The sequence below is a fragment of the Centruroides sculpturatus genome, unplaced genomic scaffold, assembly GCF_000671375.1.
Source record: "Centruroides sculpturatus isolate CEXI.00-Female unplaced genomic scaffold, Cexi_2.0 scaffold1619, whole genome shotgun sequence".
Classification (NCBI taxonomy): Eukaryota; Metazoa; Arthropoda; class Arachnida; order Scorpiones; family Buthidae; genus Centruroides; species Centruroides sculpturatus.
In genome coordinates this window covers 45,304-61,553 of record NW_019385966.1, presented here as the reverse complement: position 1 = coordinate 61,553, position 16,250 = coordinate 45,304, and the positions used below count along the sequence as shown (strand labels likewise).

The 16,250-nt window shown below is 28.3% G+C and overlaps 1 protein-coding gene across 3 annotated transcripts in view; it reads left to right on the top strand.

Annotated features, from left to right (window-relative positions):
• Window positions 1-16,250, top strand: part of LOC111612855 (CCR4-NOT transcription complex subunit 3-like) — a 146,472-nt gene that overhangs the window by 92,590 nt on the left and 37,632 nt on the right. For 2 of the 3 annotated variants that reach the window (XM_023354124.1, XM_023354125.1), the window contains exons 11-12: window positions 7,480-7,575; window positions 11,141-11,562. In XM_023354124.1, the coding sequence (XP_023209892.1) occupies window positions 7,480-7,575; window positions 11,141-11,562 (518 nt within the window). The remainder of the gene's footprint in view (window positions 1-7,479; window positions 7,576-11,140; window positions 11,563-16,250) is intronic. The other variant, XM_023354126.1, reaches the window with a different exon arrangement.

The window sequence follows — 16,250 nt, the reverse complement described above, 5'->3', positions numbered from 1 at the left end:
CATTGAACGTATTTGTTTTATTGTTTGTTTTAGTTTGTGCTAGATATTTCTGGTATAGTGAAGTAATTTGGACTTAAGTAAATCCAGTTTTTACCTGTTATGTAGTTATCATTCTTGCTTTAGTAATGACATATAAAAATACATTATACAATTTTTATTTGAATTTAAAGTGTAAAAGAAATTTTTAAAAATAATGTATATTTTCAGTTTCTTTTCTTTTTGTTTTGTGATGTTAATTGATTTGGCAAATGAGCATCTCATACATGGATGGAAGAAATTATTTATGTGACACTATAGTCTATAAAAATTATACATATCAAATTATTAGTATCTAATAAGTATTTATTTTTGTACCTTTCTGTTGTGATTTCTAGAAATCAGATTTGACATTTTGTACATTAATGCACAACTTCTGATAAAGTATTATATATAAGTAAGTTTCTTTTAACAAGGAAGTAATAAAATTTATTTGATAAGCTAAAAAAGATTTGACAATTTTAGATGGTAAAGATTTATACTATTCTGTATAATAAACATATCTGAATTTATCTTAATTACAGTTTGGTCATGCTAATCCAAACTAATTGAGATCAGTGGTAGTTTGGATTAATGATAGGTATGATGCATATGCTTTGAGGCCATTTGTTACTGTTATGTAAGATATTTACAGCAGCAAGCAGAAGTTAGAATTATTGCTAACTCAAATAGGGTCACAGTAAGAATGAGCAGAAATGCTTAAAACATGTGACATATGTTTACTTTACGCTTGAGTTGAATATGTACTGTACTTGACAAGTCCATTATTTTAATTAGGGGAATGGTAGAAGTTGTTCAGATGACTAGGGGTTTGGATTAGCATTACCATACTGTACTGAAATAAGTTTATAAAAATAAACAAAAGAGATCTGGGAATAAGTGATCCCTTATTCCCATGAAGACATTTTATCAGTTACAAATTTGAAATTTTAAAATTAGAATTTAATCAAAAGGATTAGTTTTTTAAGAAAAGATATTTCAATTAATCATTTAATTTTTTTATAGATAATACTAAAATGCTTTGATAATTAAAAAAAATAAATAAAATAATAGTTCAATTCTTGAAAATTTCTTTATTATTCTACAGGATTGAGCAAAATTCTTAACTGTTTTTCAATTACATAGTTTGGAATAGTTATTAGTAATAAATGAATTATTATATAAATTAAATAAAAAAATACATTTAAACTAAATCAAGTTTATTCAAATTATTAATTTTTAAATTTCATATTATAGCTTTTAGTTTTTTTTATAGTTAAGTATCTAAGAATCAAATATTTGAATCATTTATATTTATAATTAAAAAACTTGTAATTTTCTCATAAAATTTCCAAAAAAAACCCTATTACATGTTTTTTTTTCCATAAAATTGTTTTGTAAAAAGAATTAGCTGCATGCTTGTTTAAATTAACTAGAAAAGAAATTTGTCATCATAATATTATTTGATGAAAGAAGTTCTGAGATCCATGTTAATTTTAGTTTATTTAGTATTAAAATAAGTATCTATAGCATTTTGTAACAGAACTTATTAAAAAAGAAATCTATAATAATAATACTCACTTATATTAATAATTAGTTTTTAAACTCTAATGAAACACTTGTTGGAACTTCTAGCAGTTTTAGATATATTATTTAATTTGAATGAATCATATAATGAGTCATAGTTAAGTCATCAGTAGAATACATGAATTAAATGTATTGATAAAAAAATTAGAGAAAAGAGCATTTTGAAAAATTACAAATATAAATTTTTGTATAATATTCTATAGCCAAAGTTTGTAATCATGAAAAATGGATTTATTATTGAGTAATTTGATGCTTTAAAGACATGAAACATTAATAATTTAGCATTATTATTATTATTACAGATATATCCTAAAAATAAATTGAAATAAAACTATTTTGCAGTTAAAAAGAATTGTTTCAAAATAATTAAAATTATAGAATTTTTCAGTGAAATTTGTGAATTGAATTTATCTATTTCTGTTGATTGATATCATCAGAGATTAATTATGCTGGTAATTAGAAAAATGATTTAAGTCAAAAATAGGAGAACATTGAATTTATTTCATGAACTATTTGTAAAATTTTCCAATTACATAAAAAAAAACTTTTATTCAAGAGTAAACAAGTTTGTTTTCTTTTTATGATCATAAAAGTATTTTTTTTTAAGTTATACAAATTCAAAAGTCAAAATATCATTACATTGAAAATATATAACAGACCTCTTTCATAATCATTTCATAAACTGTTAGTTCTGTTAAATAAAATTTTAACAAAATAGTTCTGAGCTTTTTTTGATTTCATTATTTTTTGATAATATTTGATACAGAATGACTCTGGATTTATGAGCTTTAAATACTCTAAATTGAATTATCTATTTTCCTGTAAAGAAATTTAAACTTGTAATTGATGATAAGATAAGCCAAACAAAAACTACTAGATTACATTGGGCTACTTTTCTGTGATAATTTTTAATTAATTTCTAAATACAGTAATACCCCGAACTTATGCGATAGGTGGGACCGAGCGATAACTGCGTAAGTCGGGGTATAATTTCTCAATGTGTGTAAAATCCAAGTCGGATGTATGTAAGCTAATAAATGCTCTCGTTAATCTTATCTCATCTTTTGATTCGTTCATTGTTACAAGAAATCACCATAGAGTCTCTCAAGTCTCCGTAGATATAACAAACACAGAAATAAATAACACAAAATAAATTATGGCTATGTGTGGATTCCACGCGACACGTCCGAACATGTAAGTTGAACAATAGTGTGGAGGGAATGAGTAATCAAGAGTTGCGTGGTGCTCAAACAAAAGACGAATCGACGAGATTTGAAAATCGCGTAACTCCGGATTTGCGTAAGTCGGGGTATCACTGTACTTTGTCACTAGAGGGAGGCATTAGGTGCCATCTCTTATAAAATTTAATAATTATAGTTAAATTAAATAATTAAGAATATTCTGGAAGAAAATAATTGCCTGGAGCTGGACTCAAACCTGTAACTTCCACTCACTATTCTGATTACTGATTACAAATTGACATTGCTCACTTTGTTAGTGGATGGCTAAAAATTTATAGAACAGGAAGATCATTGGGTTCTTCATATTGTCGAGGATTCTTGACACCAGTTAGGAAAAACGAACAATTTTATCCTAACTTGCAATAAAAGAACGATTTATCTTAATTTCATATAATCCGAGTGGGGGAATAACATCAAGTGGAGAAGGGGTTGTGCCGATTCGGATGATGGAAGCAGGCCAATACTGAGAATAAACTAATTATATTTATTAATATCAAAATCTGGATTAAACTACAAAATATACATAGAATATATATATGAAGAGCATACAATATTATATCAAACTAAACAAAGACTCAAACACAGAAGCTATCTAAATATTTTGGAGTACTGTTGCCAAATGAGAGCACTTACATAAATTATTATACTGCCTGGGAATGTTGTGAGAACCTTTCTTCTTGTTAATGTAGACCTTTCATATTAGGATGGAGAAACCAAAGAGGGAACTACTCGATGGGCTAATATCTTCTGACCTAGGATAAAGGCAAAGTGGTTAGTAGTATAACTAAAACATGACTAAATGCAAGGATGGAGGGTGATCTTCACCTTTTATAAGAAAATGGAGACCAATTGGATTTGTTACTGATTTGGTCACTCTCTGCTAAACTTTCCTTTAAGCAGAGCAGTAAACATTTTCTGAATCACAGGAAATAAAGGAGAGATGTTGAAAATAAATAAGGTTTTGTCTTTCTTTCAATTTACAAAATCCGTTTGATTTTCTACAAAATTTAAAAATTTTTTTTTATCCTTTAACTGTTCCCAAACCCAGGTTTTCAAAAAATATTATAAATTGTTATTACCTGTAGATGGGTAAAAAATTACTTGGTGGAAAATGTTTAAAAGAACCAACCAAGGGATCTAAAACAAATTTTAAAACCAAAGTAAAATAAGTATTTAATGTTACGTAAAGCAGACATGGCTATAGAGTTCAGACTATCCTTAAGTTTATGGCTGCATTTGCAGAATGTAGTCTTATCCTCATAGGAAGCCAGAATATCTTCACCAGATGGGGATGGACCATTTATGGGAGATGGGATTCCCTGTGGACACTACTTGTCATGTAGAAGTGGCCTCCAAATCTCACCACTTGTTAGACCATCATTTAAGTTCATTTTTATAATCTTTTAGTTTTATAATTTCTAAATTTATCAAACTAAAAGATTATAAAATGAACTCACATATGGACCGTAGTGATTGTAAATAAATATATATATATTTTAATCTTATGAATTTACTTATATTGTATAGTTAATAAGTGATATTGTGTAGAATGCTTAAAATGTTACTGCATAGTTGTAAGAATGCATGATTTGGAGAGAATTAGATTAAATAAAAAGTTTTGAAATTCGAACATTTATTTTTCAAGTATTCAATTTTACCATTATTCTAAAAGAATTGCATGCTCTTCATTAATATTCTTTTCTTTAGAATTATAGTTTTAATCTCACGTTATTGGAATAACCTGATATTTCAGCAATGCAATGAGTATCAAAGTCAAGATGAAAAATGTCTTCATCTAGTTCCACCAAGCATCTCTTTTGATCTGAACAGAGTTGACAGAGATGATTGACTGAGCCTGTAGTTAAAACTCATTAATTAATAATTAACTATGTCCTGTGTGTGTTAGTTTTGAAACTATTATTTATTTTATGTTATTAAAAATGTTGCATATTTTGTCATTCATAGTCTAAATACACAATTTTTCTTTTGTTTTTAATATTGCATTGTTATTTATTCTCCATAAATTAAAATTTACACATTTTACTACATAAAATTAAACATAGTACAGTGATGAATTAATCTCTAGTAGTGTTACATTCTTAATTATAAATTAAACCCCTCAAAAAAGAAATAATAATAATTATATATATATATATAATTCACTTATATTATTATTATTATGACATATGAGGTATAATTATCATTAACCTGTCCTATGTTGATCCCGAAAATTTTCGGGTTGACCTCATTGACCTGTGTGGGCGATCCCAAATATTTCCATGTTTACATTGGAACGTTTTTGATACTAGATGTCGCTTTGCATCACAATTTTTATATTAAAGCAAACTTTTAAAATAAAATTTTTTTGTTTTTATATTATTCAATATATATATTTTGTTTGTGAAACATAAAAAAATAATTTTTTTACGATACAATAAACACAATTTTTATTTTTAAAAAAATAATAAAAATTTCAACATCAAATAGGTTAAATGTAATTTTTAGAGTGTACAAAAAATTTATTATTAGAAAACACAAACACACACAAACAAACAGGTCCAGTCCGGCTATTAGCCCAGTCAGTTAGTAGAACATGCTGCATATTACGACAAAAATTCAAGAACGAAATAAAAAATCCTAATCCTATAATGCAAGCATAATTTACTTTGTCTACTGGTCCCGAAATGCCACTTAGTAGCCCTGCTGGCATAGTATTTCTCTTGGTAAACTAAACAAAAGAGAGAGAAATTTAGATATTTTTGGCTTTTCCATACACAACCTCCATCCAGTTTTCTTTATCAGCTGTCAGTCATGGGAAGAGAATTTTCCCATTTTCTAGATTGTATAGCAATGATTTTTCTTGTACAGAAATAATTTCTTGTCATTAAAATGGTTTTATTGCACTCAGATGTTTGTTTTATTGAAGAACACATGTTGACATAGCTCTTTAACATAACTCATTATATCGTATTTCAATTGCATAAGTTATTGGGATGTTTGTTTAGTAGTCCCAAAAAGCTCTGGTTCCGATGCTGCTCTATTAAGCAGAATTGACTGTATATATATGTTATGTTATGTTACACCATAACAAAGCAGCCATTTTAGTATAAATTTTTTATTACATTCCATATTGCTGATTTTCAAATAGAAACTCAATAACATGCTTTTAATTATCTGGTAAGTGGGCTTTATTTACTTCTGTTCACTGAACTAATGAACAGAAATTTCAACATATGTAAGTTTCTTATGGCAGATGTTATTAGAATTTAACATACATATTTTATAATTATTATAAAACTAGCTGCAAGTACCCACTTTGCTGGGGTTTTATTTGTTCGTACATTTATATGTAATATAGTTTTTTTTTTTACATAAAAGACTGTTTTTCTTCCTCTACATAATCTTTCTCTGATTTGATGTGTTTCCCTATAATTTTCAAGTTGCTCTTCTGTCTGATTATTTCTGTTTCATTGATAATTTTCTCATAGCAATGTTAGATGTACTTCTCTTTCTTCCGTGGTTTCATTTCTCCGTGCCATCTTTTGACTTTGAGATATGATTCGAGACCACAAAAATTCTTTCTTACGCTTTGGCATTTCACTTTGGCATTGACACACATTTTTACTTTTTATGCTTTGCTATTTCACTTTTCACTTTCTACTTTTTTCTGTTATTTGTACACTTTTACTTATGAAAAATCAACTGAAGCATGTGCGTCACGTCTCCAAAAGCCATCCCCACTACTCACACATGATGGTCCTTGAGTATTCCAAAACATTTTCGACTATTCGAAAACATTTAAGATTAAGATTACATTATAGCCATTCTTACCCGTTTTCACAGAATGCAAGAATTAGGTCCACCATTTCCAGACTAATTAGAGAATTTTTATATGCCTCTAAAAAGATGTTCGATTTCTTGCAAAAACGCAAAAAACCGCATCTGCGCCTGTAAATCTTGCACACCACTTTCTCTTAACACTTCTTTTGTTACTCAACACTTCCATTGTTACACATTTTCAAAGTCAACCACTTTCAACTCTCATATCTCCCACACTCTTATAGCTACCAAAACACAACCACTATAGTGCACGATGGGAGACTTGGGGCTACTACCACACACAAACATCATTCATGTGTGATGTGTAGTTTTGGCTGCAGAGTTAAATATATGGACGTGTTTGTTCTTATAAAAGATTAATAGATAATATAAAATTTTTGCAATAGCTTAATCATTAAGAACAGATGACAGAAATATTGGTTTACACAATCAAGTACATTATAGATGTGCTTGATTGTGAGTTTTATATATATATGTATAAAGGGCTGTATTTAATATAATAAATAAGAATAGCAAAATTAAATATAAAAATTTTAAACTTTTTTATTATTATTATTATAAAAGAGAATAGATATTCTTTAGAAATTATTCAATTAGATCAAAACAAATAACTAACAGAGATAATATATATTCAAGATTGCATAGAATATAAGGGATGAGAGAGCGATTGGATTGATATATTTGATGTGTGAAGCAATACAGAATGTGGAATATGAGAATAAAGCTAGCTATAAAATAATATGAATATGAAAATAAAGATATGTATATATATAAATAATTAATTCCAAAATTTTAGCCATAGCAGAGGAAATGCATAGCAGTCTATATCAAGTTTGGGAGAGAGCTGACTTTTCATTAAGTGGAACAACAAAAGAAGCCTGCCAATGGGAAGGTAAGAAACTGAACATGAATAATTCTGTAAAAAGAAAAGAAAGAATTCAGCTAAAATAATGGATAAGTTGTTGAAATAAAGTTGGAACAAATATTTGTTGTATCAACAATAGAATCAAGATCATTGCAGCACTTTGAGAAGAAATGTAAAGTAAAAAATTTGCACATTTATTGTTAAGAATAAATACTTCAAACAGTTTATAAATATGAAATGACTATGTTTATCGCTAAATAAACTACAGCTGAAAGGTAGTGGTTGATTACTTTTTCATAGTTTTTTCAGAATCGTTTATTGATAGATTTAGCATGTAGTTGTAGTTAAGTTTAATTTTATGATATTGAGAATCCTCTTTTCCTCATATTTTTTTCATAATATAATAATTGGTTTGTTTATATTAAAATCTAATAATTTTACAAACATCAATATTAAGAATATTAGCTTGAACCATTTATATTTTCAGTCTTATAAATTTTAACAATAAAGAATTTTATTCTTAACCTCAAGTAAATTTATAAGATTTATTCTATATTTAAAGATACATAAATATTTACAACAGGGCCAAATATACATGTAAACTAAATCAGCTATAAAGTAATGCTTCATGCTTAAAGAGCCCTTACTCCACTTTAAGAAAACATTATTATTTGGTGGGGAGGACGAGTCTGCTTTATATTATAGCTTAGTGATGCAAAAAATCTGAATCTGGCTCTGTTTTAGGGGTACTGTGCAATATGTTTTTATGTTTCATGTGACATATTTGGATAGATTTTTTATCTTTGAAAGTAGCCAAAAAATATTGGTCTATTTTTAATAATTTAGTGTAATTACCACTAAATTATAAAGAAATCATATATTTCTCTTGTTTAAAATGATTTTTTAATCTTTTTTTATTGTTTGTATTTTTAATTCTATTCATCTATTTTCATCTGTTCTGTTCAGCTATGGTTTCAGTTTATTTCAGTATGTGTTATTGTATTGTATATCAGTATGTATGTATTGGTTTTTTCTTTATTCAGTACATTTTTAAAAATTAACTGAAATATTTTTGTGAAACATATAAAAATAATTATGAATATTGGATAAATAATGTTTAATATTTAATAAGTCATCTGTCATATTATTAGTTTCAAATAAACCAATTTCAAAAAATTTTTATTTTTATATTAAAACATTTTGTAAAATTACTACATAAATATATTTTATATTAATGCTTTTAATTGTATTAATGAGACAATTCTTAGTCATCATTAATACATTGATCAGTAAGAATGACTATATTAATTATACTTTATTATTCATCTCTTGGATTAATTTTTTTTTTTTTCAAATGATTTTCAGCAATTTTACTACCATTTTTGTACTTGCAAGTTGCTGACCCTAATGTGAAATCATTAATTGATCATTCAACATTAATTATATATAACATCATAATACTATATTTAAAAGAATTCATTAACATTTAAATAATAGATGTAATTCAGTTTTATAAAAGTGAAATAATAATTTCGTAAAGGAAAGAATTTTTGAGTGTTTTCTCTCACTGTCGTCATCTTTTTACAATTATTCTGTTTTTAGATATCTAGAAGACAATGCATTTTATTCAAAGTGAAAAAAAAATTAGTTATATTAATAGTAAAACATAAATCATAACTATTATTGTATAAATAATTACTCTAAATCAATGATGATTTACCTTTTCTGGATGTGAGCTGTAAGGGAACTTCATAGGCTTCTGGTGTGTCATTTCTTATAGGGTTGTAGCCTTTAATTCTGCCAAGTACCAACATACTTCATAACCACCAATAGACTAGATACTAAAATAATATATGCTGATGATATGCAAAATAGTAATATATAGTTCATTCTTATTTTTTTTACTGGTAAGTTTAGATTGAGTATTCATCATCAGAAATATCAGCTTAATTAGGGTTGCATTGTGGCACGAGACAGAAAGCAGGAAAATAAAATCATATTATCAAAACTCTGGAACCACGTATTAGGATCTTGCAGGCCATGGATTGATCATGACTGCTATATACAATACTTATAAATCTGTGCTAGGTAAGTTTGTTCCTCCTTTGGAAATTTTGTAACATAGGCTTTCCTATTTAGCTATCATGTTGTTGGCTAAAATGGGGGTGTGCACTTTGTCATTCAGATATCTGTATTAAGGATGATGTTGATATGGTGACTAAATATCACCAGTTTTTCTAAGAATGGCTGAGAATAAGTTTCTAAATAGTGCAGTATTCAGTGTTTTATAGGTATTAATAATACCTTACACAGTAGTAATAGTATTTGTAATGTTTGTAATGAATTAATGATAGAAATATCTTCAAAAATATTTTGTTTGACTTTTATGAAGTTAGCTATATTTTGTTATACTGATAGTGTATGTTGTAATGTTGTCTTAATGAATTTAATAAGAAAGACAATTTAAAATTAAACAGTTAAATTTTAAGTTTCATTATTTAAAAGCTAAAAAGATGAAATTCCAATAAGGATGGAAAATAACATAGAGAAATATAAATTAAATGGAAAAATTACTTATGAAATTATTAAAATAGAAGTTTCATTAAATTAACATAACTTTACAATTCACATTTGCATATTGTAATTAAATAATTTCATATTATGTTACAACTTTTATTATTGATTATCTGTTGTATATTTAAAAAGTTTTACTGTAAAAATGTCAAAATAGACTTGGTTTTGAAAATACCATGAATCAAATTTAATGGGTGTTCAAGATAGATAGATAAATGATGATTTATCTGTAAAACACAGATCATCATTTAACAACAGTGTTATATGATGTAATACATATTAGGTGATATAATTATGCAGTAAATAAGTAAATACGTGTCTAATTTAATATATTGTATTATAAAATAATTTATATGAAATATATTATTTTATAAAAGTAAATTGCATTTTGTAATAAATTTAAGTTTTTGTTATGTAAATCTTATTGTTAAATATTTGGTTTATGAAGATTTGTTGATATATAGACAATCCCTGACTTTCATAAATTTTGACTGCTTTACACAATTTTACAGAAAGTGAAAATAAATTCAAACAGTGCATAAAGATTTTGTGTGTGATACCATCAAAATATTAAATTGTCATGAAAATAAAAATTACTGCATATGTATACTTGATTTAAAACTTGTGTAAATTCTTCAGTAATGAGATTTGTACATTAGTTGGGGACTATCTACATTCTGCTTTTACTGAATATAAATTTTAATTTCATTGGGAAATTTTATTATTTTAGTTTTTTTACATGATTTTTTTTTGGAAACAATGTTAACAGCATATTTACATTGTAAAGGCAAACATTAAAATATAAATGAGTTTATATTTCTCTATAATTCTGTCAGAATCTAATCTTATCACCATGAAGAACTACATTTTTAGTTGTGTTCTTTCTTTTCTTTTTCTACAAAAATCTCTTTTTTTATTTTCAGTTTTTAATTCTTTCTTGAGATAATTTTTTTATTAACTTATTCTAATATTCAATAATTTGAATAAAATTTAAAAGAAAATTTCTTTTATTTTTCAGTTTATCCAGAAAATAACAATAAAACCAATTCAATAGATGCAGTTTCGACGAACAGCAGTATACCAATCAACTCATCTCATTCTTCATCAAGCTCAACTTCTGTTAGTACATCTTTTAGCACCATGCTCATGAATCAGACTCCTGTATCAACTGTTCTCAGTCAAATTCAACCATTGTCCTGTGTGTATAGTTTATCAACTACGAATAGCAATCAATCGTTGGCAGCTAATACGGACAGTGTACTTTCCTCCAGTACAACAGGACCTACAAGTGGGACAACGTTATATAGTGCTGCAGCCTCTGCATCTGTTCAATTGTCAGTTCTATCTGTATCTACCAATAATCCCTCAGTACCATCCAGTGGACCTCAATCATCGTCCAACACACTTCTCATGAATGGACCAGTTACATCCAAGATTCAGGTCAGCATTATCAATGCATTCATTATTATTAAATCTACTTGTTACACTTATTGGACTGTTGCTATTTGACATACTGAATACCAGTGGCAGTAAATAATTGTGTTATGATTATGTAGGAAAAATATAAAAACATTCCAAATGTTTTAGTAAATATATTCAATATTATATATATTTAAAAATATATTATTTGTAAAGTATATAGAGGAAAGTGACCCAAAATGATCCCACTGTTTTTCTAATTAAATGGCACTATGCTTTTAGTATAGTATTATTGTCTGTTGAACTGTCTTTGAGAGTTTAATATTTGAAAGTGCACTATAAGCATTATTGCTAAGAGATATGCTGAAAAAAATGTTTTTTATACTTGTTGATCTAAGGCAAGTCCAATAGAATTTGTGTTACAATACTTTGATAATAATAAGGATGTCAAATTGCTTATACTGTCTTTAAATACCCCTGTTTTTTATAGTTTGCCATAACTGTGAAACAGCTAGACCTAACCTATGTGTGATGAACATAGCTTGTACTAAATTTTATATTTTTAGGTAAAATGATTCGTACAGATGTAATTATTATGTAGAAAGTGTAGAAATTATTAGAAAAAGTAAAGTTCTAATATGTTAGTTTGTTATCCATGTATTGTTCTAACTTGTTGCTATTAGTTTCATTTAGAAAACTTAATTCTTTTTTATTTAACAAACCAAAAAGTTTTTATTGTTAAGTTATTTTAACAAGAGTTAATTTTTTAGAAATTTAATTATGTTAATATAATGTTTTAACATAAAAATAAAGATGTACTGTTTTTCTCATTTCATTTTTTAAAGAATTTACCCTTTCTGTGGATATTAAGAGGCATCATTTTACCTTACCTAGTGGGGTAATATGATTCTTTTGCAAAGATAGACATTATTGTAAAAATTTACTTAATTATTATATTTTAATTATTATCATATATAATTATTATATAGGACAGGGCACTGTTGAAGTATAATTACCAGAGGGTAACATGATGATAAATTTTAATTCTGTATGAATCAAATTTTACTTTTTACAGCAATTTTTCTCTTAATGGAGATCATTTTGGACCACTTACTCATACAATTTATGAAAGAATAAATAAGACTATAACATTTATTTGCCATAATTTTATATAATTTAACCAAAACAAAATTAAGATGCTAAAATAAATGACCTCAAATTAGTGTTTGTTTAAGAAAGCTTTTATCTTAATACAAATAATAAAATCAAATTTTAAATGTTTGAACATTTATTTTTAGGGAAAAAATTCCAGTTTAATATAAGCTTATATTAAATTCAATTTGTTTAGAAGCTAAATATTCAGACCTCTAAAATCCAGTAAGAAAAAGTTTGTTAAGCTAATGATTTTTGATTTTTTATAGCCATCTTGAGATTATATCAGCATATAATAATTTGAATTTCATTCTTTCTATCCATCATCATCATCATCATCATCATCATCCATTTAATTATTTTGGTTAGAGAGTGGCTGTAGAATTTAATGGTGTGACGTATTAGTCATATTGAACATTATAATTTTTTTGTGTTTATTTACTTGATAAAATTTGCATAAGCCATCCAAATACAGGGTGGTCCAAAAGTCCTTTAACATTTCAAATGGTCATAAAAAATAAATATGTGGTGTTAATCAACAACTGTTTATTGTATTTTAAAGTATACAAATTAGGGTTTTATTTTTTGAATATAACATCACATAAGTGTGAGCCTTGTTTATTTTTACACTCCTGTAACCTGGACTGGAAATTTTCCATGACCACCCAACAAGTGGTTGATGAAATGTTTTGTTTAAATGAATTAAAAGAAAACATGCATTTCATTGCATATGTTTTCTTTTAATTCTTCAATAGATTGAGTTACTGATGTAAACTTTACTTTTAAGATATCCCCAAAGGAAAAAGTCCATTGGGACAAATACGGGCTGTGGGGTGGCCAGTTAATGTCACCTCTTTAGGATATCAGTTTTTGGCCAATTCCTGGCTTCAATTCCTGTACAATTTGAATTTTGTGCGGGTGTAAATGTAGGTCCTTGTGTAGAATGCAATTTAGAGATGTTCTGGGCACATTTAAGACACTAGATTGCTTTCGAGTGGACAGGCGATGTTGCTCTCAAACATACACTTGTACGCACTCTAGATTTTCCGGTTCTCTTGATGTCTTGGGTTGGCCGAATCATGGCTGCATTAATGTTGAATCTGTCATCTCAAACTTCTGCACTCAATTCTTAATTGTTTGAATTGTTGGAGCTTGATTTGCATTCTGTATATTGTAATGACAAAATTTCAGTCTAGCTTCGGTCGCAGAATCGTTGTTTCAATAGTACTTGCAAACACAAAGTACACGTTGACACTAAATTCCTATTGGCTGCTCTTGCGTCTGATACCTTCCCTGCCCCGATACTATCACCCGTGCGGAACCAACAGGCTTTTCAAATATTAAGAGACTTTTGGACCACCCTGTATAAAGTAACTTGATTAAGTTTTATTGTTTTGTGTTTCTATTGTAATATTTAATTTTAGAAGAAGTAATAAATACTAAGTGATGTGAATTACAGAATCCTAGAATTTGTAAGAAAGATAAATTGAATTGCTTCATGAATATGAAATTTTAAAACTTAAACAATATAAATAGAAATTACGAAATACTTTGAAGTATACCCTCCTCCAATCTCTCATCCATTAAAATGGATGTTTGTTTTTATTTGTTTAATATTTTTCTGTTCATTTTATTGAGTTCAGACCAGGAATCCTTTATAGTGGATTTTTCACTTTTCATCGTTAGGCATCTGGCAACATTGTTTTTTACTTTTTATTTTCAAGATGGCAGCATCAACAACAAATTTTCTTTACAGAAGGAACAAGGTAATTATTAGTCGTTTTTAATCTAAATATATATTAAAAGCGTAATATTATTTTAAATAATTAAATTTTGGTGTTTTTTTAATTATATTATATCTGATTTTAAGATGTTTTTATACATTTTTATCGATATACAAGCAGTGAATCCTGACATTCTAATGGATGTCAGGATTCACTGCTTCTAATTTTGAATTAGGCTTATGTTTTGTTTACTTATTTCTGCTCCAGTAACATTTGTTTTTCATTTTAGCTATATCAGCTGATGATTTGTTGAAACAATTAGAACAATTAAGGAATGATAGTGACTTGGATGTTGGTGAAGGTAGTGGAGATGAAGTTGAGAATTTAATTATTCTTCCTCCAGCTTTACAAGTAGAATCATCGTCTTCATCTTCTGAAGAGTAAATTGAAGATTTAAATGATCCTCAGCCTGGACCATCTCATCTATCTGGACCTAAGAGAAGGTGTCAAAGAATTTGGAAGAATTCTATATCATTTGATGCAACTTTTCTTCCCCCATCAAACTGTGAAAATGCTATAGATCATCGTGCTGAAGATCATTATGACTGGAAACCTATTGATTATTTCTTACAGTATGCTGATGATGAACTTTATGAATTAATTACAAAAGCTACAAATTTAACATTTGTTGAAAAATTGGTAAAAGTCTGAATATGTCAGCTTCAGAAATAAAAATCTTCTTTGGAATGACATTTTTAATGAGTATCCTTGGGTATCCTCAGATACGAATGTATTGGGGAAGGGCTACATGAGTGCAAACTATTGCAAATGCAATGACCAGGGACAGGTATTTTATGATACGATCAAATTTAAAAGTAGTTGTTGAATTGAAGTCTAGTTGAAGATAGCCACAAACAGAAAAACAAAGTCTGGAAAATTGAGCCAGTAGTTAATAAATTTAGAGATGTTTGCTTGGCATTGCCTCATCCAGCATGTGCTTGTAGTATTGATGCACTCACGGTTGTTCTCAGCTCTCTCCGTTCCATTATAATAAACAAATGGCAAAATGAGTGGGACAACAGCACCACGGGTCGCTACACGTATGCCTTCATCCCCAACATCAACCAAAGGCTGAACAATCACGTCTTCCATACCAACCATGGCCTGACCCAGATGCTCACAGCACATGGAAACTTCAGGGCATACTTCAATAGGTTCCACAACAAGGGTAATGCCAAATGCAACTGCGGGATCCCAGAAGATGAAGACCCAATCCACATCACCTTCACCTGTCCGAACTACAACTCTCAGAGGAGACCACTCCGCAATGAAGCAGACTCTGAAGGATTTCTTTGGCCATGCCAACTGAAAGACCTTGTTAACAACAACAAACTCTTCAAAGCCTTCAAGACCTTCGTTTCCAACATCAAATTAAGCATCTACTCCAACGTGGCAAGTAACACCAATTAACGGACCTTTCCCGGCCTACCAAGGCCGGTCTTCATCTCTCTACTCTAATTTCCTCCAGGTAACCCCATATTGTACCACATACCCCCACCCGCCAATTCAAACAGGTGACTGTTGTACTCTCATATTTTGTCGGTCAAATTTGTAAAGCGCGAACCTCCTACTGCATGTAACCTTATATTTTTGTAATATTGTATTATTGTATCATTGTTTTACTTAAACAAACCGGAGTAAGCGCTCATGAGACCCTCTCCTCTTTTCCCAACTTTCCCCCACCCTCACCCCTACTTCCTCCTCTCCCTCTCATCCTCTACTCTTCACCAAGGCAATACCTTTTGGTACGCTTTACTATTCAATCACTGTCAC